Below are 27,258 nucleotides of genomic sequence, written 5' to 3'. Positions count from 1 at the left end.
ACAGACGGCTTAGACTTCAAATGCTCATGAATTATCTTTAATGTCATCATAACTGTCATTATGAGCATCGGTACGCATCTCTTTCATGTACACGGCTCAACATGCCTGCATATTTTCCTACATTTGTGCAAACAACATTTTCGGACAGTTAGGATTCCTTTCATCATGATATAATGAAATCTTTCATATTCCGTTTATTTATGTGAGCTCATATCAACAGCTGCAGGCTAAAGGAAACATACCAGAGGAAAGGAAATACATAAACTATCACTAAGCAAGCTGAAATGCGGTGAGATGGATTCATTTCATCGAGCTACATTCAGTTTATCGGCGGAGCCATTAAGTATTCAGCGCCTTGCATTTACACTCTGTCACGTTGTGATTAATGCGCTTGCAATGCACTCATGGATGTCTTATAAACACCCCTTCAAGTGAAGTGTTCCCTTGTTGTCTCGCCGGTGTTTAACTGGGGATTGTCGTTTTTTTTTCTTCTTCTCTCCTGTGTTTTAGCGAACACCACCAGGATCTTTGAGGGGACGAGGATCGTGAAAACTGGAATGGTAAGGGAAGCAGAGGTGACTCCCTACTATTGTCTTGTCACTTTTTATCCAGCAGAGAGCAGTGTCTGTGTTAGCATTATTCTTCCCTGTGTGGACAGGAATGTCTCAAAGGGAATTAAAGTCAGGATTAGAAACGCAGCGGTTCACATGTAACAGGATAAAGGGATATTCATTCTTGATCATAACAGTATAATGTAATAGCGCTTTGTTTTGTAGAAATTATACAATAAAATACAAAAAATCCCTTTGTACTTCCTGACACTTACGGGACAAACATCCAACCATCAAATCAAATTGAGCCTATTTTAAAAATATAAATGTGCACACGCAACTTGAAGTACATTCTGCGTTCTTTATTTTGCTTAGTTTCATGTCTTAAAGGGACAATTCAGCCCAAAATCCAAAATACATATTTTAGTCTTACATATAGTGCTATTTATCAATGTAGATAGTTTTGGTGTGAGTGGCCCAGTGTTGGAGTTATTGACCATAAAGGTGTCTGAAAATACATTTGAAAAACTCTACAGCAATGTATCTTTTCCAGAAATCATGACACTGTTACTCAACATAAGCCACAGGCATGGTTGTGAGCAGTTTCATGATGGAACTATTTTCTTTTTTAAAGAAAAACCTTCCTTTTTCTTTGTGTTGGCGTTCGAAACTCTTGGATTTCTGAGGACTATGGTTAACTGCTCCTCAGATCTCTGCAGGGTAAATCCAGACAGCTAGCTAGACTATCTGTCCAATCTGAGTTTTCTGTTGCACGACTAAAACAACTTTTGAACGTACACATGTTCTACCAAAACAAGTTCCTTCCCGAGGCTATTTTGCAGAGGCACCGTTTCTCCGTCCGGCGCTTAGCACCGCCCAAGACGATTGTGATTGGTTTAAAGAAATATAAACCAGAGCACGCTTTTCTCCCATCCAGGAATGCTGTGTGGACTAGCCAGATCCTCCTCTGAAGCGCTGTGGAGGAAGGTCTGGCAATGTGAGACTAGTTTATAGCTTACCGATGCTGCTAGTTCACCTGAGCTAGCTAACGCTACAGCTCAGCCGAGGAGGGCGCCATTCATTTTTATATCTCGCCTCTCGTCCATGAGCACGCTTCCTTCTGCGCGGTGATACGATTGGCAGGTTTGGTAAAAAAAAGGAAATAGTTCCTACATGAAACTGCTGACAACCAGGTCTGTGCATTATCTTGAGTAACCGGGTCATGATGGAAAGAGACATTGCTGTTGAGTTTTTCAAATGTATGTTTATGGCACTTTGAGCACCGCAAGTCAAGTGCCATCTTGTTCCATTGTATTGGAGAGGAGGCAGACATCTCTACGGCCAATATCTCCAACACTGGCCAACTCACACCAAAATTTTCCAGACTGATAAATAGGACTACAGGTAAGAGAAAAAATATGTGGTTTTGATTTTGGGGTGAACTGTCCCTTTAATCTACCTTTATTTTGGCAAAATGCTACACAAATATGCCTAAAATGAAATGATAACACTAAAGGAACACTAATGTTCGAGCAGTCAGAGAAAATAAACAGAATTGTGTGTAACAGAATTTAATTGTTTCCTTTTGCATGCCCTTTTTGTGTTATGGGGGGATCCTGACTCAGACCCAAAACTGAAATACCTTTAAGGCTGGGGTCTTCAACAGGGGGTCCAGGACCCCTAGGGGGTCCTCAGAGTCGGGGTTCACTAAGGTAGCCATCCACAGATACAGTTCAGCTTAAGGATTTACTGTGCCACATGTATGTTCAACATTAAAAAACGATTTAAAAAATCATGCTTAGTATTATATGCCAAAAAAGGGTATGTATAAAGGCTTTAGGCCATCCTACACGTTATTGTAGGCCCAGTTTCTTGTACATATATAACTTTATTTTATACAATATATGTAGTAGGGGGTCCCTGCTTCGTCGCTCTTTCAGTTAAGGGGTCCTTGGCTTGAAGACCCCTGCCTTGAGGGATTAAACTCTTTAGTCAATAATATCAAAGTTTAGGAGTATAAACAAATTCTAACCAGTAAATAGTTTCTTTCTCAGCCGACGGTGTCTCCAGCCTCCTCGGCCGACATGGCTCCCATCTCCTCCGGCTCATCTACCTGGACCTCCTCAGGCATCCCCTTCTCCTTCGTCTCTATGGCGACAGGAATCGACCCGTCCTCCAGCGGCAGTCAGGCGACGGTGGCGTCCGTAGTAACCAGTACCTTGCTGGCCGGCCTGGGCTTCAGCGGCGGTGTTATCTCCTCCTTCCCTAGCTCTGTTTGGCCGAGCAGAGCGCCGACCCAAAACCCCATCCCCACGCGTCAGAGCACAGACGCCCCCGGTCCCGCCAAAGGCGCCGCGGCGGTCGCAGCCACAGATAACAGCGAAGCTGGGGGTGAGGACGGAGAGAGCAAGGGCCAAGGAGAGGACGGAGAGAAGGAAGACGAGGATAAGGACGAAGAGGAGGAAGAGGAGGAGAAAGAGGAGAAGAAGGAGAGAAAGGGATCAGGAGGTGTGGGCGAGGCCGGGAGGAAGGACAACAGCGCAGCGGTGAATGAGCCGCCCAGCCAGACACCGGACGCTACCGCAAAGGAGAAAGAACCAGATCCAACCAGCACGCCACCTGGTAAAAAAGGCCAACTGGAGGTGTATACCCATAATCCATTTGACTCCACTGCCGCCACAGAGGCAGCCAATGAAACGGCAGAGTTCCCTGCCCCCCAGGACCCAGCAGCGACGCTCAGACCCAGCTCAGGGGGGGACAAGAAGCACTGGCCTTTCTCCATCCACACTGGTGAGTGTAAAGGCTCATTTAAACAGCAAGCCTCGATCATTTGTAGAGCACTTCGATGAATTTGCATCACTGCAGAATCATACATTTTCTCTTTCTCGTACTAATTTGATCACTTGTCAGGCAAACAAACGGACATTGTGTAAGGGTTAATGCCCGACGAGGTGTCCATTGTCAGGTATTAATGGACGACGGCGAGGCGTGAACCGTCCGAAGTCCATTAATGCCTGGCAATGGACACCTCGAAGGGCATTAACCCGCTTATACCATGGTCACTTGCCAAATAACATATTTTTAAAACATTAGTTCATATTTTAATTAGTTTTACTATCGAAATCTAAAGTTTATCCAAACAATAACTCAGTTTCCCTGGTTATGCCTGACAGTTTGACTAATACCTGGAACAATCATTCCCCTCCATCAGGTTCTTATGCAATGCAAACGTTGTTCACTCCACCAGGAATTAGGAAGGACCTTAGATACGACTTGCCTCCCTTAGCAAACAAAGATTTCATTTCATTTTCATTTTTTATTTTTTAAACAGAAATGTTAATTTAAAAAGTCTTATTGATGTTAAAGTTCTAATGTGCTGTGGAATGTCATTCCAGGCTTTAGTGAGCACATAGATATTTATATAGTCCGCTCAGCTGATAAAACCCTTCAGTTTAGCTACGAGCCAGAAAGCTAACGCTATGCTAGCAAGATCCAAAGTCAAAAACATTGGGTACAGTTGGCAATCAGTAAAAATTATTTGATAGTACAAGACAAGCTAGCTATCCAGCCATGTCATTGTCCCCAAAAGAATATAGCGACTTTTGCGAAGAATTTGAGCCGCGATGTGTAACGTTACTGTCGGCTGCAGCGGCGCAGCCTGAAGCAGCGACCTGAACAGTGAACGGGATGTGAGATAACATTATTCGCTGTGAAAGAAAGTCAGTCCAGAAGGCCAGTATAACTTACTTCTTGCAGCCTGTGTGTTTTAGCGCCATCCTGTGGTGTTCAGAGGACGAGTTGGAAATAATAAATCCACATTTCCTTTTTGATTTAATGTAGCGCATTCATTTAGAACGGTAAACAGACAGTTTCACCGGAACTCCTTTAGTAGGTGTCCTACATCACTTTTTAATGGACACCCTGCAGCCAATCAGAATCGAGTATTCACCCAGACCATGGTATAAACTAGTATAAATAAAAAAAAGCATGGTTCTGCTGCGCTGCTAGCAAATCATGGACAGGTTTGAGAAAGGACTGCCAGGTAAGCGTAAAGCAAACGATGAAGCCACACCAAACAGCACAACTACCAAAACAAAGACAAGAAATAAGGAGTGGTGACTAAAATTTAATCTATGGAGCCAACTGCCAATCCCCCAGTCAAATTGCAAGGGGGCGGGGGGGCTTGAAAATATTTGTATCAAATGGGGGGCCCGGCAGAAAAAGTTTGGGAACCACTGGTTTAATTAATCCCAAGTATCATCTTACATGCACATAAAATAAACTAACCGGATAAGGTCCAAATTGAGCATTTGGAAAGTCCTGATGCAATTTCAAGAAATCGTCAAAAATAAAATCATTCATCCAAAGATATGATATCTATAGCTCCCAAGGTCCGCCTGAAGGACCTTTTAATGTGTGGTTACACTTATAACATTCATATATTCATAAGTGTTGGATGAATTGAAATTGTGTATATCCTTACAGATTTTCTGCACCTCAAGGTGGTAAGGCACATTGGGTCCTTTTGTGTAAATAAGTAAAGTAATAATGGGCCTACCACTGATTTGACAGAGAGTAACAAACGCTTTTTATTCACACAGTAATGTTTCCAGAGTAAGATACATGTAACATCATATCATATCATGTTTCTGTGGAACTTAACAGGAAGATGTGGAAGAGGGGCTGCTTTGATCACACTTACATTCTCTCACTGCTATCTCCCGGAGGTGTGACATCAATGGTTATGCAACTTTTTTTATATTAAGATAGAGAGGGATGTGAAAAGAAATGAAATGCATCAGCTGATTCTGGCAATGTAGTGTATGTGGCACTTTGCAAATGATGCCTCAGTGAGTCCAAATTTAATCTCATAGTCTATTTCATTAACACTGAGAATAAAGATTAAGTCAGTCAGGTAACACTTTACTTGACAGTACCGACATAACCATGACATGACACTGTCATAACTATGATATGACACTGTCATGAATGTGTCATAAACCTTATAAACAAGTCATAAACGTTTATGACTTCTGTCATTAAGTGTCATTCGGTTTTTGTCATGACAAGTTGACATTGTTGGGCTTGTCTTGATTATGACAACTTGACATTAATCAAAGTGATATTACCAGAAGTTGTCTTGGTCATGACAACTTGATATTAAATTTGTCTTGATTATGACACTTCGACATTAATCAAAGTGTCATTACCAGAAGTTGTCTTGGTCATGACAAGTTGACATTAAATTAGTTTGGGATGTCTTTGTAATGACAACTTGACATTAACCAGGATGACATTACCAGAGGATGTCTTTGTCATGACAACTTGACATAAACAGAAATTCACCTCTTTTTGTATTCATGACATTTTGACCTAATGATTATTATAATTAGATGTGCAAGATTAGAGACCAATTCTAGCACTTTTTCAGATAGATGTCTGACAGGAAATTTCACAAAACTGGGTCTCATGACACTGTTATGACAGTGTAACTAATAAATATTTTGACCTCAAGTAGTCGTACCAATTGTATTTGTCATTAAGATATCATTGATAGGACTTGCTGTCATGACAACATTATGACAGTGTAACTAATACATATTTTGACCTCAAGTAAAGTGGTACCAATTGTATTTGTCATTAAGATATCATGGATAAGACTTGCTGTCATGACAACATTATGACAGTGTAACTAATAAATATTTTGACCTCAAGTAAAGTGGTACCAATTGTATTTGTCATTAAGATATCATAGATAAGACTTGCTGTCAGGACAACATTATGACAGTGTAACGAAAACATTCTTTGACTTCAAGTAAAGTGGTAACATTTTTATTTGTCAAAATGTCATGAATACAAAAAGAGGTGAATTTCTGTTTATGTCAAGTTGTCATGACAAAGACATCCTGTGGTAATGTCATCCTGGTTAATGTCAAGTTGTCATTACAAAGACATCCCAAACTAATTTAATGTCAAGTTGTCATGACCAAGACAACTTCTGGTAATGATACTTTGATTAATGTCGAAGTGTCTTAATCAAGACAAATTTAATGTCAAGTTGTCATGACCAAGACAACTTCTGGTAATATCACTTTGATTAATGTCAAGTTGTCATAATCAAGACAAGCCCAACAATGTCAACTTGTCATGACAAAAACCGAATGACACTTAATGGCAGAAGTCATAAACGTTTATGACTTGTTTATAAGGTTTATGACACATTCATGACAGTGTCATGTCATAGTTATGACAGTGTCATGTCATGGTTATGTCGGTACTGTTACCTTAAGTCAACATTTAATATTGAAGCCAAAGGACCAACATCTTTACTAAATAATATATTCTTTCTCCAGTTACTACTCTAAAGAAATTTTACGCAGATAAAAGTAAAAGTACTTTTACTATTAAAGAAAGAAAAAAGAAATGATATACAACACTACTGTAGAATTAAATAATACCTTTAAGCTGCAAAATAAATTAGATGATGAAACATTGCATCGATGCATCGCGATGCGGACTTGGACGATTCTGCATCGATGCAGTGACAGACCATAATCGATTATTACCTACTGATGATGCTTGTTGATTTTACGGTAGCTGTTTTTTTTGTTTTTGCCTTTTGTCTGCTGTGTTCAGACTCTGCTATATTCAGGGCGTGTCATTTTTTGTCATATCTGACTGCTTGAATTTGTTAATGAAAACCATGTGTAGCAATATATATTAATATTGAAGAGGTGACGCATCGTGACGCATCGTGACGCATCATGACGCATCGTGACGCATCATGACGCATCGTGACGCATCATGGCTCATCGTGACTATTGTGGCACATCGTGGCTCATCGTGACCCATCGTGATTATTGTGGCACATCGTGGCTCCCATCGTGACTATTCTGGCACATCGTGGCTCATCGTGACCCATCGTGACTATTGTGGCACATCGTGGCTCATTGTGACCCATCGTGACTATTGTGGCACATCGTGGCTCATCGTGACCCATCGTGACTATTGTGGCACATCGTGGCTCATCGTGACCCATCGTGACTATTGTGGCACATCGTGGCTCATCGTGACCCATCGTGACTATTGTGGCACATCGTGGCGCATCGTTACCCATCATGATGCATCGTGATGCATCCTCAACATTTGATGCGTTCCGGTTTCAGAATGATGACGACAGTTGGAGATCAATTACCAGTTGGTACAAAACACGGTGTTGGCTCCACGAGATGGTTCTTTTTTCTCGGCAACTATCGTGTTTTTCCAAAAATTATGTTCCCATTTTTAGGCTTTCTATTCTATATACTATAAAAAAAATAGTAGGGCTTAAACTGCCGTAAATGGAGCATGCCCCCCCCTCCCCCTCGGTCTGGGTGCAGCCCCTAACGTTTACAACATCTGGCTCTGCCCCTGCTTCCACCCCCTGGCTCAGTGTTGAAGCTATGGTGCGTAGTTTCTGTCTCCCCGATGAGGAATTCTGAGTAATGACAACAAAACTATCGCGGCATGATACAAGCCTTCCGTGACCGCGCAACACCACAATCCAATCTTCTGAACACAGCCATACTGAGAAATACAGAGAGAGTTGTGTGGAGCTGATAGTCTTAATTAGCTTTATAGCAACTCATTTGGCAATGGATTGAAGATAACAGACGTTCATTAATATCAAAAAGTTACGCACTAAAGCTTTAAAGGGATACGCCACCGTTTGTTGAAATAGGGCTCATCACGGTCTCCCCTAGCTGTAGATAGGTGGGCCAACGCATTTTTTGTGCATGCATTGTTTTAGTCCGGTGCAACACCGGCAGCGCCGCCGCTAGTTAGCTTAGCGTAGTGAATGGAATCCTGTGTTGCCGGTTAGCATGTTGTGTGTAAAAGTGAGCCAAGAAGAGACAAAAAAAAAAAAAACTAATTACTTGCACTGAGACAAAAAAATGCGTTGGCCCACCTATCTAAAGCCAGGGTAGACCGTGATAAGCCCTATTTCAACAAACGGTGGCGTATTCCTTTAAGAGAAATTATCATAATGGACAACTTAATCAAATCAAGGTAAACAGCTTACAGTTTCTTTTTTTGATTGGTTGTTGTAAAAAAACCAAAAAAAAGCAGGAACACAACAGAGTTGGATAGTAGAGAGTTGAATGTGGGTAAGAGGGGGATGGGCTCTTGCATCAATGACTGTATATCCAAACTAAAGGCATTACTGTAGTAAGTGGTGATGGATTGTAGTGATATAGAGTGCATGAATTGAAGTGATGTAGAGCAAAGAAAAGTGTTAGAAGCAGGAGCTGAGAGCAGACCTAATGCTTTTCCTCCCCCCCAGCCAAGACTTTCAGCATGGCACTGCATTAGCCAAGCAACCACCATGGGACATCGATTCAATTTCAAGTGCTTTGAAACAGTCTGAGCGCAAGACCAGACATTATTATGAACAAAAGCAATCTTCTGATATTCCCCCGGAAATGGCTTTCTCAATCTCTTTGTCAAAGCACATTTAGCTAATTTGATTCTGTTAGAGCTTGAGGGACTCATGGGCAAAAGCTTAAAATTTGTTGCACAACTTTATAAAAGGGGTGACTGTATACATTCTGCTAAGAACCGCTGTTATGGGAGGTGTTTCTTTTATGCTGAGTGCATGCTTTCAACTACAAATCCCAGTTTTCAAGGCAGGGAAACATGAACTAATCTCTAACAAACATGTCTGGCTCCGTGTTGGCTGTCTCTTCTGTGTGAGTAAGAAGCATTGATCCAAAAAAAGATGTCTTTGTTTCTCAACATATTGTAGTTTATTTTTATCCTCTATAGGCCACATCATGTTCATTTTGTTTAAAAAATTAACCTTAATTTAAAACACTTAATTTACCTCTACTCCAAAACACTGAGCTGTAGTTTAATAGGAGTCAGCACTGTTAAAGGGTAACTACCGTTTTTTTTCAACCTGGAGTTTGGAACAACAATCTTTGACATTGGTCCAGTATTGAGCTATATCGCTGCAGTCGGCAGAAACAAGCTACAATGTAAGTTAATAGGGCAATTGTGCAGCTTGTTTACCTTCACAAGAGTGCTTGTTTTGCCACTGACAGGCTCAGATTAATATTGTAAGTGTCTGACAACATTATGGAAAGGATTTTGAAGGAGGTCGACCTTTCTATTAAAGTAAGATCCTTTTTTTTAAACATAAAAAAATCCACGACATTGCGTTCGCTAAACCCACCAGACTCCATGTAAATAAACAGTAATTTTAGCATCGTAAAATACACTTCATTCAAAGTCGACAGAAACAAAATAAAACTATGGAAAGCCATTATGGGTCGTCTTTCCACTTTTCCAACCATATTTTCCCGATTTACATGTGACAATATGTTGCCTCTATACATGCTAAAAGTATTGCTTTTTTAAATGGAGTCTGGTGGGTTTAACGCTAGAGTTGGTCTGGTTAAACAGAAAGGTCTCAAAGAGATTTTAAAGGTCTATCTCTGAAGGGATCCTTTCCATAATGTTGTTAGACACTTAGAATATTAATTTGAGCCTGTCAGTGGTTTTTCTGCATCGAGTACTTTTACTTTTAATACTTTAAGTACATTTCCTGATGATAATTACATACTTTTACTTAAGTATAATTTTAAATGCAGGATTTTTACTTGTAATAGAGTATTTTCACAGGGTGGTATTAGTACTTTTACTGAAGTAAAGGATCTGAATACTTCTTCCACCACTGGATAGTGGAAAGTTAAGACAGAAGACACGCACAGTAGGAACCCTGATTCAGCAGCCTGTGGATCTGGGATGTTAAGCTCTCGTTCAATTGGAAAATCTGCAAAGGAAAGCGAAACGTTCTCTTCTGTTTTATCCTTAAAATGTCCTCCTAACTTGCTCTATCTGTCCTTGTTTCTCTCTTCTCCAGTCCTCCCACTTTCTTTGCCGATAAAACGTTTTCTACTTTTGTTTTTCTTTCTCCCTCTTTTCTCTCCATTTTCTCTCCCTCCCTTTCTCTCTCTTCCCCCGCTCCGATCTGCCTACTACTTTACACACATGGCGAGAGGAGATGAGGCTTGCAGGCTAGACTCAGCTGCAGGGGATTTAAAAAAAAAAAAATAAACTCTGCTTCATTTAGAGTTACATGTGTGTGTGTTGTGTTAGTGTCTGAACAGTATATATCTCACTGCACATTAGTGCTGTGTGTGTGTGTGTGTGTGTGTGTGTGTGTGTGTGTGTGTGTGTGTGTGTGTGTGTGTGTGTGTGTGTGTGTGTTTGTGTTTGCGTGCTACCGGCAAGGGCTTATTTATTTATTTATTTATTTTTGGCAGAGCGCTGTAATCGTAAGAGAAAAGCAGAAGGAAAAGAGAAGGGGACAAGAGGCAGCATGGCTCCCTCTGTTTGCACTGTGCATGTCTGTGCGTGTGGATGTAAGGAAGGAGATGATGCAGAGTTAGTGGCGACGCGAGCCAGCTGTGGTGCAGTGCAGGGGCCCAGCCTGATGTAGTGTCTTCGGCTCGAGGCAAAGCTGCAGAGTGAAGGCCATGGGGGCCGGCGTCAGTTCCAGAAACGTCACGGCTGCAGCCGCTGAAGTGGGTAGGTGTCGGTGATGGTTTGGGGTGGAGATTAAAGGGACCCGGAAAAGCAAGTTGGATTCCTACAAATGACTCAAATTGTCCGGAGGTGTGTGATGTTTCGATGCAGTTATGGCTGCACCTCGTCAGAGAGTGTGCAGGGCTCAGGCCAGGCAGGACAGCAGCTGGGACTTGTATTCATTTTCATTATTTATATGATGGTTTGTTTTTGCTGCAGCGCTTTCAGTTTTTCAGGTAGATGTAGGTAAATGAACATCCCCCATGTGTTTAGGAAATATGCCACTTTTTGCTGTCTTACCCAGCGTGAGATATTGATCTATTTTATCTCTGTGTCCCGTGCAGAGATACAGTCGGTCCAGGACGTGTTTAGCCTAGCTTAGCTATAGTCTTGTATAACGTACTTGAAGGCAATACTTAAGTATAAAATACACTTATCTTACCAGAAAATAACTTTGGTAGAAGTTAAAGTCACCTTTTAGAATATTACTTGAGTAAAAGTCTTAATATTAAGTCTTAATAAAGTATATAATATTGATGCTGAAGACCCGGAAATGCTGACCAATCAGAGCAGACTGGGCTTTTCAGTAGGGTGGCTTAAAGAGATCGGAAAAGCAAATTTAGTGTTTCTGGATAGAGGCTAAATACAGACAGTATGAGAAAAAAATAATGTTGTTTTTAATACGTTACGAACATGTTTGAGAGAAACTTAAACTCAAGCATGAACCTGAAAATCCCAGCATGATACTGACCTTTAACTTAGATGTTTCTTTTGCTGTCACTTTTCGAAGTTGAATGTTAGCACACAACAGAAACCAAATCTTCAACAATGTGTGATGTGTGCTTGTGTGTGTCTCACAAACTGTGTAAAAATGTATGTTAATGTTAGACAGTCACAAGCAGGTTGAAGTCACCAGCGTGGCAAGATTTCTGGCAACTGCAGGCTTTTTAAACATGCAAAATTACATAGGGCTTTACTAGAGGGTACACTTTAAATGTCAGCTTAAGAACAGAACAAACAAAGTCCCATCTTCTTCAGTAAAGGAACAGTCTGACATTTTATAAAATGTCTTCTAGCCAGTTTTAGATTTGTTGAAGGCATTTTCACTTGACGTTTCCAGCCTGCAGTGTTTAAGAAAGTTTTATTTATCAAGGGTGCTAGCCAGGTCTTCCTAACATCTAAGATAGTCTTGTTAGGTCAGTGTTTTGTGCCGTGTTGTATTTTATTAGGATATAAATCGAATCAGGTAGCGTTCCAGTTGCGTATTTATTGCTGGATGATGAACACATAAGGACTTCTGCTTTTGAGCGCGGACAATCATTCTCGAAGTTTGAATGTTAAAGGAAACTCAGGAGCAACCTGAATTGATATTCACATCGTGGCGAAGGTTTTGGAGACCTTGATGAATTACATGAAGCATTTAATGGGAATCTCAATTTAGGAGAAATTGGAAACCCAGGCGGTACAAGTTTAACCACGGTGATGTGTATCACATGTCGTATCCCAACTCTCTCTGAAGTTCTGGTCTTCCTATGGTATTTCCAACTCATGCGGGCTTTACCTTTAGCAGCTTAGTCTATATCCACGACTTTAACTACCGGAAGGTTGCTTATCGCTGGGAAATTTCCGCCAGATGTCAACTTCTTTAGGCCGGATGTCCGTTACCCGTTTCCCTTTCTTTTTGCGTCAGCATTCTAAACTCGATTGGATTGCTGCATGATGACTCGTTGCTGCTCCTCAAAGATCTCTGCAGGGTAGAATCCAGACAGCTAAGCTGGACCTCTGTCAATCTGAGTTTCATTTGCCTTGCGACTAAAACAACTTTGAGCGTGCCGTTCCGCAACAGGATTTCTTCCCCGGCTATTTTTGTGATTGGTTTAAATAAATGCCAATAAACCAGAACCGCGTTTTCTCAATGCCAGAATGCTGTGTAGTTAGCCAGACCCTCCTCTGCGGTACCATGGAGGAAGGATCACAGCAATGGGATGATTTTGTTGAACCTTTAATGTCAACAGATGCAGGAGTCATAAATACATTTGGCAACTGATCTAGTCGAGTCTATATCTCTCTCTGGGAAGTATGCAAAAGTGTGTCGTTCCACCGACCTCCAGAGAACCAGTCTAAAACAAAGCGTTCCCTTATCATACAGCTACTTAGATTCGCTGGAATCTGTAGAGTCCCAGAGTTAGTACTCTCCTCTGCCTGAGACGGGTTATGAGGGTTATGGTTACTGACCTGAATGAGACCTGAAGAGGTACCACTGTAAGCTTACGCCTTGAGTTTTAAGCTGGAAATACCACCACATTTATATGAAAAGATCTTAGCTCAAAGGATCCCTTTGGAGCTCAGCAGGGGTTAGTGGATTTAGCACATCTTCCCACATATACAACCACCACTGAAGAGCCACATTGGTGCATGTGGTTTAACCTGAGGCCAGCAGCTCCATCTGCTGAAGAGAACTAGAAGCAGGCATTTTATCCCTATTATGCGTTAATAGCATTATTTGACAGGAGATAATGATGAGGAATTCAGAAACCATGTGGGGAAAGAACTTTTACACTGCTAGGATGACTTTAGGATGAACCACGGATAGACAGGCATTGTCTTTTGTTGGGATAGCCTACCCAGTAATAATGTAAGTGACGCTGTATTAAAAGCTGTGGGAGGAAGCTAATGTATTGTATGGGGACGAGATGGTCTCCCGGTTACGACTGTGAGCTGCTCTAATGAGCTTCATTAGGAGAACACCAGACAGCATCACCAGGCTGGAATAATCCCAGTCTGTAGTTTCGGTCTAAGTTTAAGCTACATGAGTATGTTTTCTGTTTGTTCTGTACTCTGCAGTTGTTATTTTTTACTTTCCAATTCACAACGGTTTAAGTTGTGTTTATTGCGCACACATATTTTGATGATCAATGGAAGCAGGGAAATAGAAGGACCCATGTTGGAGAATTTTAAAGTTGATGGATACATGGATCCCAAACCATTCTCCGTCCTCTGAGTGTTCCTCCAGGCCAATAAGTCCAACTAGCAAACAGGCATAAGGATAAAATATACCCCTAAACTGAGCTGCAGAAAATGCTGGTAATTGTTGACCCGTATAGAAAGTTGGGGTAATATTAATAAAACTTTGTTTAAAAATAAAAATGTTCAAATGAAGACCCGTCCATTTTGTAGTAGGGGTTAAAAATCTAGTTCAGTTGTGCTCTCACTTAAAGTTACTTATACCATGCATTTCATTATGACTCTTCTTAAATATTGATATTGGTTTTAAGGTTTGTAATTAAGGGTTTGTTTCCAGATCCCAAAACTCCTTAAGAATAACTTAACCACATCTATAATCTATACAACCGCACCTCTTGATATGGAACCCCTGCCCTGTTGTTGAATCAACCACGACTTTTGTGATACAACTTGGAGGACCTTATTGTTTTGTTTGTGTGTTCTATGTTGTGTGTGTGTGTTGTCAGGAGGCCATCATCTCCACCCGTCTCACCTGATGTGCTGTACCTGTTTAGAGTCCAGCCATCTGCTAGATATGATTATCCTGACTTCAACCAAAGCTGCTCTTCAAGGTAATAAACACACACACACACACACAACACACACACACACACACACACACACTAGCTATTCAAATGCTCATTGAATTATCTTTAATGTCATCATAACTTGTCTATCGCCCTATCTCTTCATCCCTTGCTACTATTTTCCACTTATTGCAAACACATTTTAGGACAGTTAGGATTCCTTTCATCATGATATAATGAAATCTTTCATATTCCGTTTATTTATGTGAGCTCATTATCAACAGCTGCAGAGGCTAAAGGAAACATACCAGAGGAAAGGAAATGCATAAACTATCACTAAGCAAGCTGAAATCGGTGAGATGGATTCATTTCTGAGCTACATTCAGTTGGCGGCAACCATTAAGTGCCGCCTTGCATTTTACACTCTGTCCGCTTGTGATTAATGCGCTTTACAATGCACTCATGGATATCTTATAAACACCCTTCAAGTGAGAGTGTTCCCTTGTTGTCAGCTGGTGTTTAACTGGGAGTTGTGCGATTTTTTTTCTTCTTCTCTCCTGTGTTTGCGAACACCACCAGGATCTTGAGGGTGAGGATGGGTGAAAACTGGAATGGTAAGGGGGAAGCGAGGTGACTCCCTACTATTGTCTTGTCACCTCTTTTTCCAGCAGAGCAGTGTCTGTGTTAGCATTATTCTTCCATCTTTGGACAGGAATGTCTCAAAAGGAATTAAAGTCAGGATTAAGAAATGCAGTTCACATGTAACAGGATAAAGGGATATTCATTCTTGATCATAACAGTATAATGTAATGGCGCTTTGTTTTGTAGAGAATTATACAATAAAATACAAAAAATCCTTTGTACTTCCTGACACTAGGGACAAACATCCAACCATCAAAATCGAATTGAGCCTATTTTAAAAAATATAAATGTACTACGCAACTTGAAGTACATTCTACGTTCTTTATTTTGCTTAGTTTTCGTAATGTAGAAGGACAATTCAGCCCAAATCCAAAATACATATTTTAGTCTTACATATAGTGCTATTTATAATGTAGATAGTTTTGGTTGTGAGTGGCCCAGTGTTGGAGGTGTTGACCATAAAAGGTGTCTGAAAATACATTTGAAAAACTCTACAGCAATGTCTGTATCTTTTCCAGAAATCATGACACTGTTACTCAACTAAGCCACAGGCATGGTTGTGAACAGTTTCATGATGGAACTATTTTCTTTTTAAAGAAAACCTTCCTTTCTTTGTGTTGGCGTTAAACTCTTGGATTTCTGAGGACTATGGTTCTCTCCTCAGATTGAGTATCCTAGCTCTATATTTTTTCTGTTGCCGAACAACTTTGAGTACACATGTTCTACCAAAACAAGTTCTTCGAGGCTATTTTGCAGAGGCACCGTTTCTCGTCCGAGCTTGCAAAGGCGATTGTGATTGGTTTAAAGAAATTTTAATAAACCAAGAACGCCTTTTCTCCCATCCAGGAATGCTGTGTGGACAAGATCCCTCCTCTGAGGCTGTGGAGGAAGGTCTGCGGCAATGTGAGCTAGTTTATACTTACCCGATGCTGCTAGTTCACCTGAGCTAGCTAACGCTTCGCTCGCCGAGGAGAGCGCCATTCATTTTATATCTGCCTCTCGTCATAGTCCTGCACTTCCTTCTTTGGCGGTGATACGATTGGCCGGGTTGGTAAATAAGAGGAAATGGATTCCTACATGGAGAAGCTGCTGACAACCAGGTCTGTGCATTATCTTGAGTAACAGGGTCATGATGGAAGAGACATTAGCTGTTGAGTTTTCATTAATGTATGTTTACGCCTTGGGCATACGCAGGTCAAGTGCCATCTTGTTCCATTGATATTGGAGAGGAGGCAGACATCTCTGCAATATCTCAACACTGGCCAACTCACACCAAAATTTTTCAGACTGATAAATAGGACTATACAGGTAAGAGAAAAAATATGTGGTTTTGATTTTAGGGGTGAACTGTCCCTTTAATCTACCTTTATTTTGGCAAAATGCTACACAAATGTACCTAAAATGAAAGTTGTAAGGCACTAAAAGGATACAGTTGTGTGTAACAGAATTTGGTTGTGTTTGTTCGCCCTTTTTGTGTTATGGGGGATCCTGACTCAGACCCACCAAAACTGAAATACTCTTTAAGGCTGGGGTCTTCAACACGAGTGCAGGACCCCTAGAGTCCCTCAGAGTCGGGGTTCACTAAAGGTAAGCCATCCACAGATACAGTTCAGCTTAAGGATTTACTGTGCCCACATGTATGTTCAACATTAAAAAACGATTTAAAAAATCTGTATGCTTAGTATTATATGCCAAAAAGGGTATGTATAAAGGCTTTAGAGCCATCCTACACGTTATTGTAGGCCCAGTTTCTTGTACATATATAACTTTATTTTTATACAATATATATGTAGTAAGGGGGTCCCTGTACACGTACGCTCTTTCAGTTAAGGGGTCCTTGGCAGAAGACCTGCCCTTGAGGATTAAACTCTTTAGTCAATAATATCAAAGTTTAAGGGTATAAACAAATTCTAACCAGTAAATAGTTTCTTTCTCAGCCCGGGTTGTCTCCAAGCCTCTCGGCCCGCTTGACTCCCATCTCCTCCGTCTCGTCTACCTGGACCTCCTCAGGCATCCCTTCGATCTCCTATGCGAAGCAGGAATCGACCGATCCTCCAGCGGCGGGTGGAGCGGACTGTTGCGTCCGTAGTAACCAGTACCTTGCTGGCGGCCTGGGCTTCCAGCGCGGTGTTATCTCCTCCTCCTCCTAGCTTCTGTTTGGCGAGGCAGGCGACCAAACCCCATCCCCGCGTCAGAGCACCGGCCCGGTCCCGCAAAGGCGCCCAGCGTCGCAGCCACAGATAACAGCGAAGCTGGGGGTGAGAACCGAGGAGCAGCAAGGCCAGGGGGGGCGGAGGAGAGAAGGCGGATAAGGACGAAGAAGAGGAGAGGAGAAAAGAGGAGAAGGAGGAAAGGGATCAGGAGGTGTAGAGGCGGAGGAAGGACAACAGCGCGGTGAATGAGCAGCCCAGCCAGACACGGGCTACGCAAAAGGAGAAGAACCAGATCCAACCAACCGCCACCTGGTAAAAAAGGCCAACTGGAGGTGTATACCATTAATCCATTTGACTCCACTGCCGCCACAGAGGCAGCCAATGAAGCGGCAGAGTTCCCTGCCCCACCAGGACCCAGCAGCGACGCTCAGACCCAGCTCAGGGGACGAGCACTGGGCTTTTTCTCCATCCACACTGGTGAGTGTAAAGGCTCATTTAAACAGCAAGCCTCGATCATTTGTAGAGCACTTCGATGAATTTGCATCACTGCAGAATCATGACATTTTCTCTTTCCATTACTAATTTGATCACTTGTCAGGCAAACAAGCGGACATTGTGTAGGTTAGCTGCCAGCCGGGTGTCCATTGTCAGGTATTAATGGACCGGCAGGCGAAGCGTGAGCCATCGTGTCCATTAATGCCTGGCAATGCTTCTGCTAACTATAGTCACTTGCCAAATAACATATTTTAAAACATTAGTTCATATTTTAATTAGTTTTACTACTCGAAATCTAAAGTTTATCCAAAACCAATAACTCCAGTTTCCCTGGTTATGCCTGACAGTTTGACTAATACCTGGAACAATCATTCCCCCTCCATCAGGTTCTTATGCAATGCAAGCGTTGTTCCTCCACCAGGAATTAGGAAGGACCTTAGATACGACTTGCCTCCCTTAGCAAACAAAGATTTCATTTCATTTTTCATTTTTTATTTTTTAAACAGAAATGTTAATTTAAAAAGTCTTATTGATGTTAAAGTTCTAATGTGCTGTGGAATGTCATTCCAGGCTTTAGTGAGCACATAGATTATTTATATAGTCCGCTCAGCTGATAAAACCCTTCAGTTTAGCTCTGAGCCAGAAAGCTACCGCTATGCTAGCAAGATCCAAGTCAAAACATTGGGTACAGTTGGCAATCAGTAAAAATTATTTGATAGTACAAGACAAGTCTAGCTATCCAGCCATGTCATTGTCCCCAAAGAATATAGCGACTTTACGAAGAATTTGAGCCGCGGTTATGTGTAACGTTACTATGGGCTGCAGCACCGCCGGAAGCAAGCGACCTGAACAGTGAAAGCGGGATGTGAGATAACATTATTCGCTGAAGAAAGTCAGTCAGAGCCGTCATTACTAACTTCTTCTTGCAGCCTGTGTGTTTTAGCCATCCTGTGGTGTTCAGGGGGCCGAGTTGGAAATAATACATTCACATTTCCTTTTTTGATTTAATGTAGCATTCATTTAGAACGGTAAACAGACAGTTTCACCGGAACTCCTTTAGTAGGTGCCCTACATCACTTTTAATGGACACCCTGCAGCCAATCAGAATCAGTATTCACCCAGACCATGGTATAAACTAGTATAAATAAAAAGCATGGTTCTGCTGCTGCTAGCAAATCATGGACAGGTTTGAAAGGACTGCCAGGTAAGCGATAAGAAACGATGAAGCCACACCAAACAGCACAACTACCAAAACAACAGACAAGAAATAAGTGTGGTGACTAAAATTTAATCTATGGAGACCAACTGCCAATCCCAGTCAAATTGCGGGAGAAGTGGGGCTTGAAAATATTTGTATCAAATGGGGGGCCCGGAAGAAAAAGTTTGGGAACCACTGGTTTAAATTAATCCCAAGTATCATCTTACATGCACATAAGAATAAACTAACCGGATAAGGTCCAAATTAGAGCATTTGGAAAGTCCTGATGCAATTTCAAAAGAAATCGTCAAAAATAAAATCATTCATCCAAAGTTATGATATCTATAGCTCCAAAGGTCCGCCTGAAGGACCTTTTAAATGTTGGTTACACTTATAACATTCATATATTCATAAGTGTTGGATGAATTGAAATTGTGTATATCCTTACAGATTTTCTGCACCTCAAGGTGGTAAGGCCATGGGTCCTTTTGTGTAAATAAGTAAGTAATAATGGGCCTACCACTGATTTGACGAGAGTAACAAACGCTTTTATTCACAGTAATGTTTCCAGAGTAAGATACATGTAACATCATATCATATCATGTTTCTGTGGAACTTAACAGGAAGATGTGGAAGAGGGGTGCTTTTGATCACACTTACATTCTCTCACTGCTATCTCCCGGTGTGACATCAATGGTTATGCAACTTTTTTATATTAAGATAGAGAGGGATGTGAAAAGTGAAATGCATCAGCTGATTCTGGCAATGTAGTGTATGTGGCACTTTGCAAATGATGCCTCAGTGGTCAAATTTAATCTCATAGTCTATTTCATTAACACTTGAGAATAAAGATTAAGTCAGTCAAGGTAACACTTTACTTGACAGTACCGATATAACCATGACATGACCTGTCATAACTGTGATATGATACTGTCATGATGTAATCATAAACCTTATAAACAAGTCATAAACGTTTATGACTTCTGTCATATAGAGTGTCATTCGGTTTTGTCATGACAAGTTGACATTGTTGGGCTTATGCTATGACAACTTGGACATTAATCAAAGTGATATTACCAGAAGTTGTCTTGGTCACGACAACTTGATATTAAATTGTCTTGATTATGACACGACATTAATCAAAGTGTCATTACCAGAAGTTGTCTTGGTCATGACAAGTTGACATTAAATTAGTTTGGGATGTCTTTGTAATGACAACTTGCATTAACCAGGATAGACTTACCAAGAGGATGTCTTTGTCATGACAACTGACATAAACAGAAATTCACCTCTTTTGTATTCATGACATTTTGACCTAATGATTATTATAATTAGATGTGCAAGATTAGAGACCAATTCTAGCACTTTTTCAGATAGATGTCTGACAGGAAATTTCACAAAACTGGGTCTCATGACACTGTTATGACAGTGTAACTAATAAATATTTTGACCTCAAGTATGGCATTTGTTACCAATTGTATTTGTCATTAAGATATCATTGATAGGACTTGCTGTCATGACAACATTATGACAGTGTAACTAATACATATTTTGACCTCAAGTAAAGTGGTACCAATTGTATTTGTCATTAAGATATCATGGATAAGACTTGCTGTCGCGCAACATTATGACAGTGTAACTAATAAATATTTTGACCTCAAGTAAAGTGGTACCAATTGTATTTGTCATTAAGATATCATAGATAAGACTTGCTGTCAGGACAACATTATGACAGTGTAACGAGGCATTCTTTGACTTCAAGTAAAGTGGTAACATTTTTATTTGTCAAAATGTCATGAATACAAAAAGAGGTGAATTTCTGTTTATGTCAAGTTGTCATGACAAAGACATCCTGTGGTAATGTCATCCTGGTTAATGTCAAGTTGTCATTACAAAGACATCCCAAACTAATTTAATGTCAAGTTGTGCCTGACCAAGACAACTTCTGGTAATGATACTTTGTAATGTCGAAGTGTCTTAATCAAGACAAATTTAATGTCAAGTTGTCATGACCAGACAACTTCTGGTAATATCACTTTGATTAATGTCAAGTTGTCGTAATCCGCTCAACCAAATAAATGTCAACTTGTCATGACAAAAACCAATGACATATATGGTAACGAAGTCATAAACGTTTATGACTTGTTTATAGGTTTATGACACATTCATGACAGTGTCATGTCATAGTTTATGACAGTTTCATGTCATGATTATCGACTGTTACCTTAAGTCAACATTTAATATTGAAAGGACCAAAGGACCAACATCTTTACTAAATAATATATTCTTTCTCCAGTTACTACTCTAAAGAAATTTTACGCAGATAAAAGTAAAGTACTTTTACTATTAAAGAAAGAAAAAAGAAATGATATACAACACTACTGTAGAATTAAATAATACCTTTAAGCTGCAAAATAAATTAGATGATGAAACATTGCATCGATGCATCGGATGCGGACGACCTGGGATTCTGCATCGATGCAGTGACAGCATAATCCGATTATTACCTACTGATGATGCTTGTTGATTTTACGGTAGCTGTTTTTTGTTTTGCCTTTTGTCTGCTGTGTTCAGACTCTGCTATATTCAGGAAGCGTGTCATTTTTGTCATATCTGACTGCTTGAATTTGTTAATGAAAACCATGTGTAGCAATATATATTAATATTGAAGAGGTGCTGATGGCGCGTATTGCGCATCATGACGTCGTGACTATCATGGCTCATCGTGACTATTGTGGCTGCTCGGTGTGCTCATCGTGACCCATATTGATTGTGTGGCACATCATTGCTATCATCTGACTATTCTGGCACTATCGTGGCTCATCGTTTACCATCGTGACTATTGTAGCTTTATCGTCTCATTGTGACCGTATTGTGCTATAGTAGGCTCATCGTGATCATCGTGACTATTGGCCATTGTGCGGTCATCTGTGACCCATCGTGACTATTGCGAGCTCATCGTGGCTCATCGTGACCATAGTGACTATTGGCAGCTTTTATCGTGGCGTGTCGTTACCATTCATGATGGCGTGATGCATCCTCAATTCTCTTCGGTTTCAGAATGATGACGACAGTTGGAGATCAATTACCAGTTGGTACAAAAACGGTTGTTGGCTCCCGAGATGGTTCTTTTCGGCAACTATTGTGTTTTCCAAAATTATGTTTCCCATTTTTGGCGCTCTATTCTATATACTATAAAAAATAGTAGGGCTTAAACTGCGCGTAAATGGAGCATACCCCCCCCCCTCGGTCTGGGTGCAGCCCCTAACGTTTACAACATCTGGCTCTGCCTGCTTCCACCCTGGCTCAGTGTTGAAGCTATGGGCGTGGGTTTCTGTCTCCCCGATGAGGAATTCTGAGTAATGACAACAAACTATCGCGGCATGATACAAGCCTTCCGTGACCGCGCAACACCACAATCCAATTTTCTGAACACAGCCATACTGAAATACAGAGAGTTGTGTGGAGCTGATAGTCTTAATTAGCTTTATAGCAACTCATTTGGCAATGGATTGAAGATAACAGACGTTCATTAATATCAAAAGTTACGCACTAAAGCTTTAAAGGGATACGCCGTTTGTTGAAATAGGGGCTCATCACGGTCTCCCCTAGCTGTAGATAGGTTGACCTAGCGTTTGTTGCATTTTTTTTCGGTGCAACACCCGGTTAGCGCCGCCCCATAGTTAGCTTAAAGCGTAGGTGAATGGAATCCTGTGTTGCGGTTAAGCATGTTGTGTTGTGTAAAAGTGAGCCAAGAGAGAGACAAAAAAAACTAATTACTTGCACTGAGACAAAAAATGCGTTGGCCCACCTATCTAAACCGCGGGTAGGCCAGTATAAGCCCTATTTCAATAAGCGGTGGTATTCCTTTAAGAGAAATTATCATAATGGACAACTTAATCAAATCAGGGTAAACAGCTTACAGTTTCTTTTTTGATTGGTTGTTGTAAAAACCAAAAAAAGCAGGAACACAACAGAGTTGGATAGTAGAGAGTTGAATGTGGGTAAGAGGGGATGGGCTCTTGCATCAATGACTGTATATCCAACTAAAGGCATTACTGTAGTAAGTGGTGATGGATTGTAGTGATATAGAGTGCATGAATTGAAGTGATGTAGAGCAAAGAAAAGTGTTAGAAGCAGGAGCTGAGAGCAGACCTAATGCTTTTCCTCCCCCCGCCAAGACTTTCGCATAGCACTGCATTAGCCAAGCAACCACCATGGGACATCGATTCAATTTCAAGTGCTTTGAAACAGTCTGGCGCAAGACCAGACATTATTATGAACAAAAGCAATCTTCTGATATTCCCCGAATGGCTTTCTCAATCTCTTTGTCAAAGCACATTTAGCTAATTTGATTCTGTTAGAGCTTGAGGGACTCATGGGCAAAAGCTTAAAATTTGTTGCACAACTTTATAAAAGGGGTGACTGTATACATTCTGCTAAGAACCGCTGTTATGGGAGGTGTTTCTTTTATGCTGAGTGCATGCTTTCAACTACAAATCCCAGTTTTCAAGGCAGGGAAACATGAACTAATCTCTAACAAACATGTCTGGCTCCGTGTTGGCTGTCTCTTCTGTGTGAGTAATAGCAAGATCATTGAAAAAGATGTCTTTGTTTCTCAACATATTGTAGTTTATTTTTATCCTCTATAGGCCACATCATGTTCATTTTGTTTAAAAAATTAACCTTAATTTAAAACACTTAATTTACCTCTACTCCAAAACACTGAGCTGTAGTTTAATAGGAGTCAGCACTGTTAAAGGGTAACTACCGTTTTTTTTCAACCTGGAGTTTGGAACAACAATCTTTGACATTGGTCCAGTATTGAGCTATATACGCTACGTCGCGCAGAAACAAGCTACAATGTAAGTTAATAGGGCAATTGTGCAGCTTGTTTACCTTCACAAGAGTGCTTGTTTGGCCACTGACAGGCTCAGATTAATATTGTAAGTGTCTGACAACATTATGGAAAGGATTTTTGAAGGGGGTCGACCTTTCTATTAAAGTAAGATCCTTTTTTTTAAACATAAAAAATCCCACGACGTTACGTTGCTAAAACCACCCCAGACTCCATGTAAATAAACAGTAATTTTAGCATCGTAAAATACACCTTCATTCAAAGTCGACAGAAACAAAATAAAACTATGGAAAGCCATTATGGGTTCGTCTTTCCACTTTTCCACCATATTTTTTCCCGATTTACATGTGACAATATGTTGCCTCTATACATGCTAAAAGTATTGCTTTTTTAAATGGAGTCTGGTGGGTTTAACGCTAGAGTTGGTCTGGTTAAACAGAAAGGTCTCAAAGAGATTTTAAAGGTCTATCTCTGAAGGGATCCTTTCCATAATGTTGTTAGACACTTAGAATATTAATTTGAGCCTGTCAGTGGTTTTTCTGCATCGAGTACTTTTACTTTTAATACTTTAAGTACATTTCCTGATGATAATTACATACTTTTACTTAAGTATAATTTTAAATGCAGGATTTTTACTTGTAATAGAGTATTTTCACAGGGTGGTATTAGTACTTTTACTGAAGTAAAGGATCTGAATACTTCTTCCACCACTGGATAGTGGAAAGTTAAGACAGAAGACACGCACAGTAGGAACCCTGATTCAGCAGCCTGTGGATCTGGGATGTTAAAGCTCCGGTCAATTGGAAAATCTGCAAAAGGAAGCCAAACGTCTCTTCTGTTTATCCTCAAATGTCCTCCTATCTTGCTCTATCTGTCCTTGTTTCTCTCCTTCTCCTGCGTCCTCCCACTTTCTTTGCCGATTAAACGTTGCCATACTTTCTCAATACTTTTCCTTTTGTTTTCTTTGCTCTCTCTCTCTCTCTCTCCATCTCTTCTTTTCATCCCTTCTCCTCTTTTCCTCTACCCACTGTCCCCCTCCCTTTCTCTCCCTCACACTCTCTCTGCTCCCTCTCTTCCCCGCTCGGATCTGAGTGCTGGCCTACTTTCAGACATGGCGAGAGGAGATGAGGCTTGCAGGCTAGACTCAGCTGCAGGGGATTTAAAAAAATAAAAAAATAAACTCTGCTTCATTTAGAGTTACATGTGTGTGTGTTGTGTTAGTGTCTGAACAGTATATATCTCACTGCACATTAGTGCTGTGTGTGTGTGTGTGTGTGTGTGTGTGTGTGTGTGTGTGTGTGTGTGTGTGTGTGTGTGTGTGTGTTTGCGTGCTACCCGGGCAAGGGCTTATTTATTTATTTATTTATTTTGGCAGCGCGCTGTAATCGTAAGAGAAAAGCAGAAGGAAAAGAAGGGGACAAGAGGCAGCATGGCTCCCTCTGTTTGCACTGTGCGTATGTCTGTGCGTGTGGATGTAAGGAAGGAGATGATGCAGAGTTAAGTGGCGCGCCGAGCCAGCTGTGGTGCAGTGCAGGGGCCCAGCCTGATGTAGTGTGCCTCGACTCGGCAGGCACGCAGAGTGAAGGCCATGGGGGCGGCGCCAGTTCCAGAAACGTCACGGCTGCAGCCGCTGGAAGTGGGTAGGTGTCGGTGATGGTTTGGGGTGGAGATTAAAGGGACCCGGAAAAGCAAGTTGGATTCCTACAAATGACTCAAATTGTCCGGAGGTGTGTGATGTTTCGATGCAGTTATGGCGCACCTCGTCAGAGAGTGTGCAGGGCTCAGGCCAGGCAGGACAGCAGCTGGGACTTGTATTCATTTTCATTATTTATATGATGGTTTGTTTTGCTGCAACGCTTTCAGTTTTTCAGGTAGATGTAGGTAAATGGACATCCCCATGTGTTTAGGAAATATGCCACTTTTGCTGTCTTACCCAGCGTGAGATATTGATCTATTTTATCTCTGTGTCCGGTGCAGAGATACAGTCGGTCCAGGACGTGTTTAGCTTAGCTTAGCTATAGTCTTGTATAGCGTGCCAGAATGACGCAATGTATAAAATACACTTATCTTACCAGAAAATAACTTTGGTAGAAGTTAAAGTCACCTTTTAGAATATTACTTGAGTAAAAGTCTTAATATTAAGTCTTAATAAAGTATATAATATTGATGCTGAAGACCCGGAAATGCTGACCAATCAGAGCAGACTGGGCTTTTCAGTAGGGTGGCTTAAAGAGACTGGTGCTAAAATTTAGTGTTTCTGACAGAGGGCGAATACAGACAGACAGTATGAGAAAAATAATGTTGTTTTTTTAACATTAAAGCATGTGAACATGTTTGAGTAGAAACTTAAAACTCAAGTATGAACCTGAAAATCAGCATGATACTGGACCTTTAACTTAGATGTTTCTTTTTGCTGTCACTTTTCGAAGAAGCTGGAATGTTAGCACACACCAGGAACTAATCTCCAACAATGTGTGATGTGTGCTTGGTGTGGTCTCACAAACTGTGTGCACGGTATGTTAATGTTAGAGCAGTCACAAGCAGGTTGGTGTCAACCAGCGTGGCAAGATTTCTGGCAACTGCAGTGCTTTAAACATGCAAAATTACATAGGGCAGCTGTACGCTTTACTAGAGGGTACACTTAAATGTCAGCTTAAGAACAGAACAAATGAAGTCCCATCTTCTTCAAAGGAACAGTCTGACATTTTATAAAATGTCTTCTGACAGTTTTAGATTTGTTGGAAGGTGATTTTTCTACTTTAGATTTTGTTTCCAGCCTGCAGTGTTTAAGAAAGTTTTTATTTAGTCAAGGGGTGCCAGCCAGGTCTCTCTCCTAACATCTAAGATAGTCTTAGTTAGGTCATGTTTTATGTCAGTTGTATTTTATTAGGATATAAATCGAACCACACAAGCGTGCACATGTTCACCCCATACACATTGATAGCACACCATTCAAGGGTCAAATCAAATGTTCATATATTTAACACAAAAATAATGAAAAGCACTTCAAATCCCACAGTAAAGAAACGTATTAACCAAAATCCCAGTCTCAAAGTCCAAAATCCCAGTCTCAAAGTCCACGAGGCCAAAAAATCCAACGAAAAATTCCACTTTGGTTTTTCTTATAAATTAAATTGTCCGTGAAGAAAACAAAAGAAATCTGTTCAGTTTGTTGTAAACAACAACATTTAAGCTACTTCATTATGCAACAGCATTACAAGAAAACTTAAACTCTGTCCCAATTCCATACTTAATACATATC

At 40.8% G+C, this 27,258-nt stretch overlaps 1 protein-coding gene across 2 annotated transcripts in view; it reads left to right on the top strand.

Annotated features, from left to right (window-relative positions):
- Positions 1-27,258, top strand: part of ptprga (protein tyrosine phosphatase receptor type Ga) — a 538,553-nt gene that overhangs the window by 458,948 nt on the left and 52,347 nt on the right. Inside the window, exons 11-12 of one of the 2 annotated variants that reach the window (XM_039797848.1) lie at positions 511-560; positions 2,606-3,341. In XM_039797848.1, the coding sequence (XP_039653782.1) occupies positions 511-560; positions 2,606-3,341 (786 nt within the window). Of the gene's footprint in view, positions 1-510; positions 561-2,593; positions 3,342-27,258 lie in introns of both variants that reach the window. The other variant, XM_039797847.1, reaches the window with a different exon arrangement.

Source organism: Perca fluviatilis, chromosome 4 (assembly GCF_010015445.1).
Source record: "Perca fluviatilis chromosome 4, GENO_Pfluv_1.0, whole genome shotgun sequence".
NCBI classification, from domain to species: Eukaryota; Metazoa; Chordata; class Actinopteri; order Perciformes; family Percidae; genus Perca; species Perca fluviatilis.
Note: the sequence above shows the minus strand (reverse complement) of the source record. Positions and strands in the feature narration are given on the sequence as shown.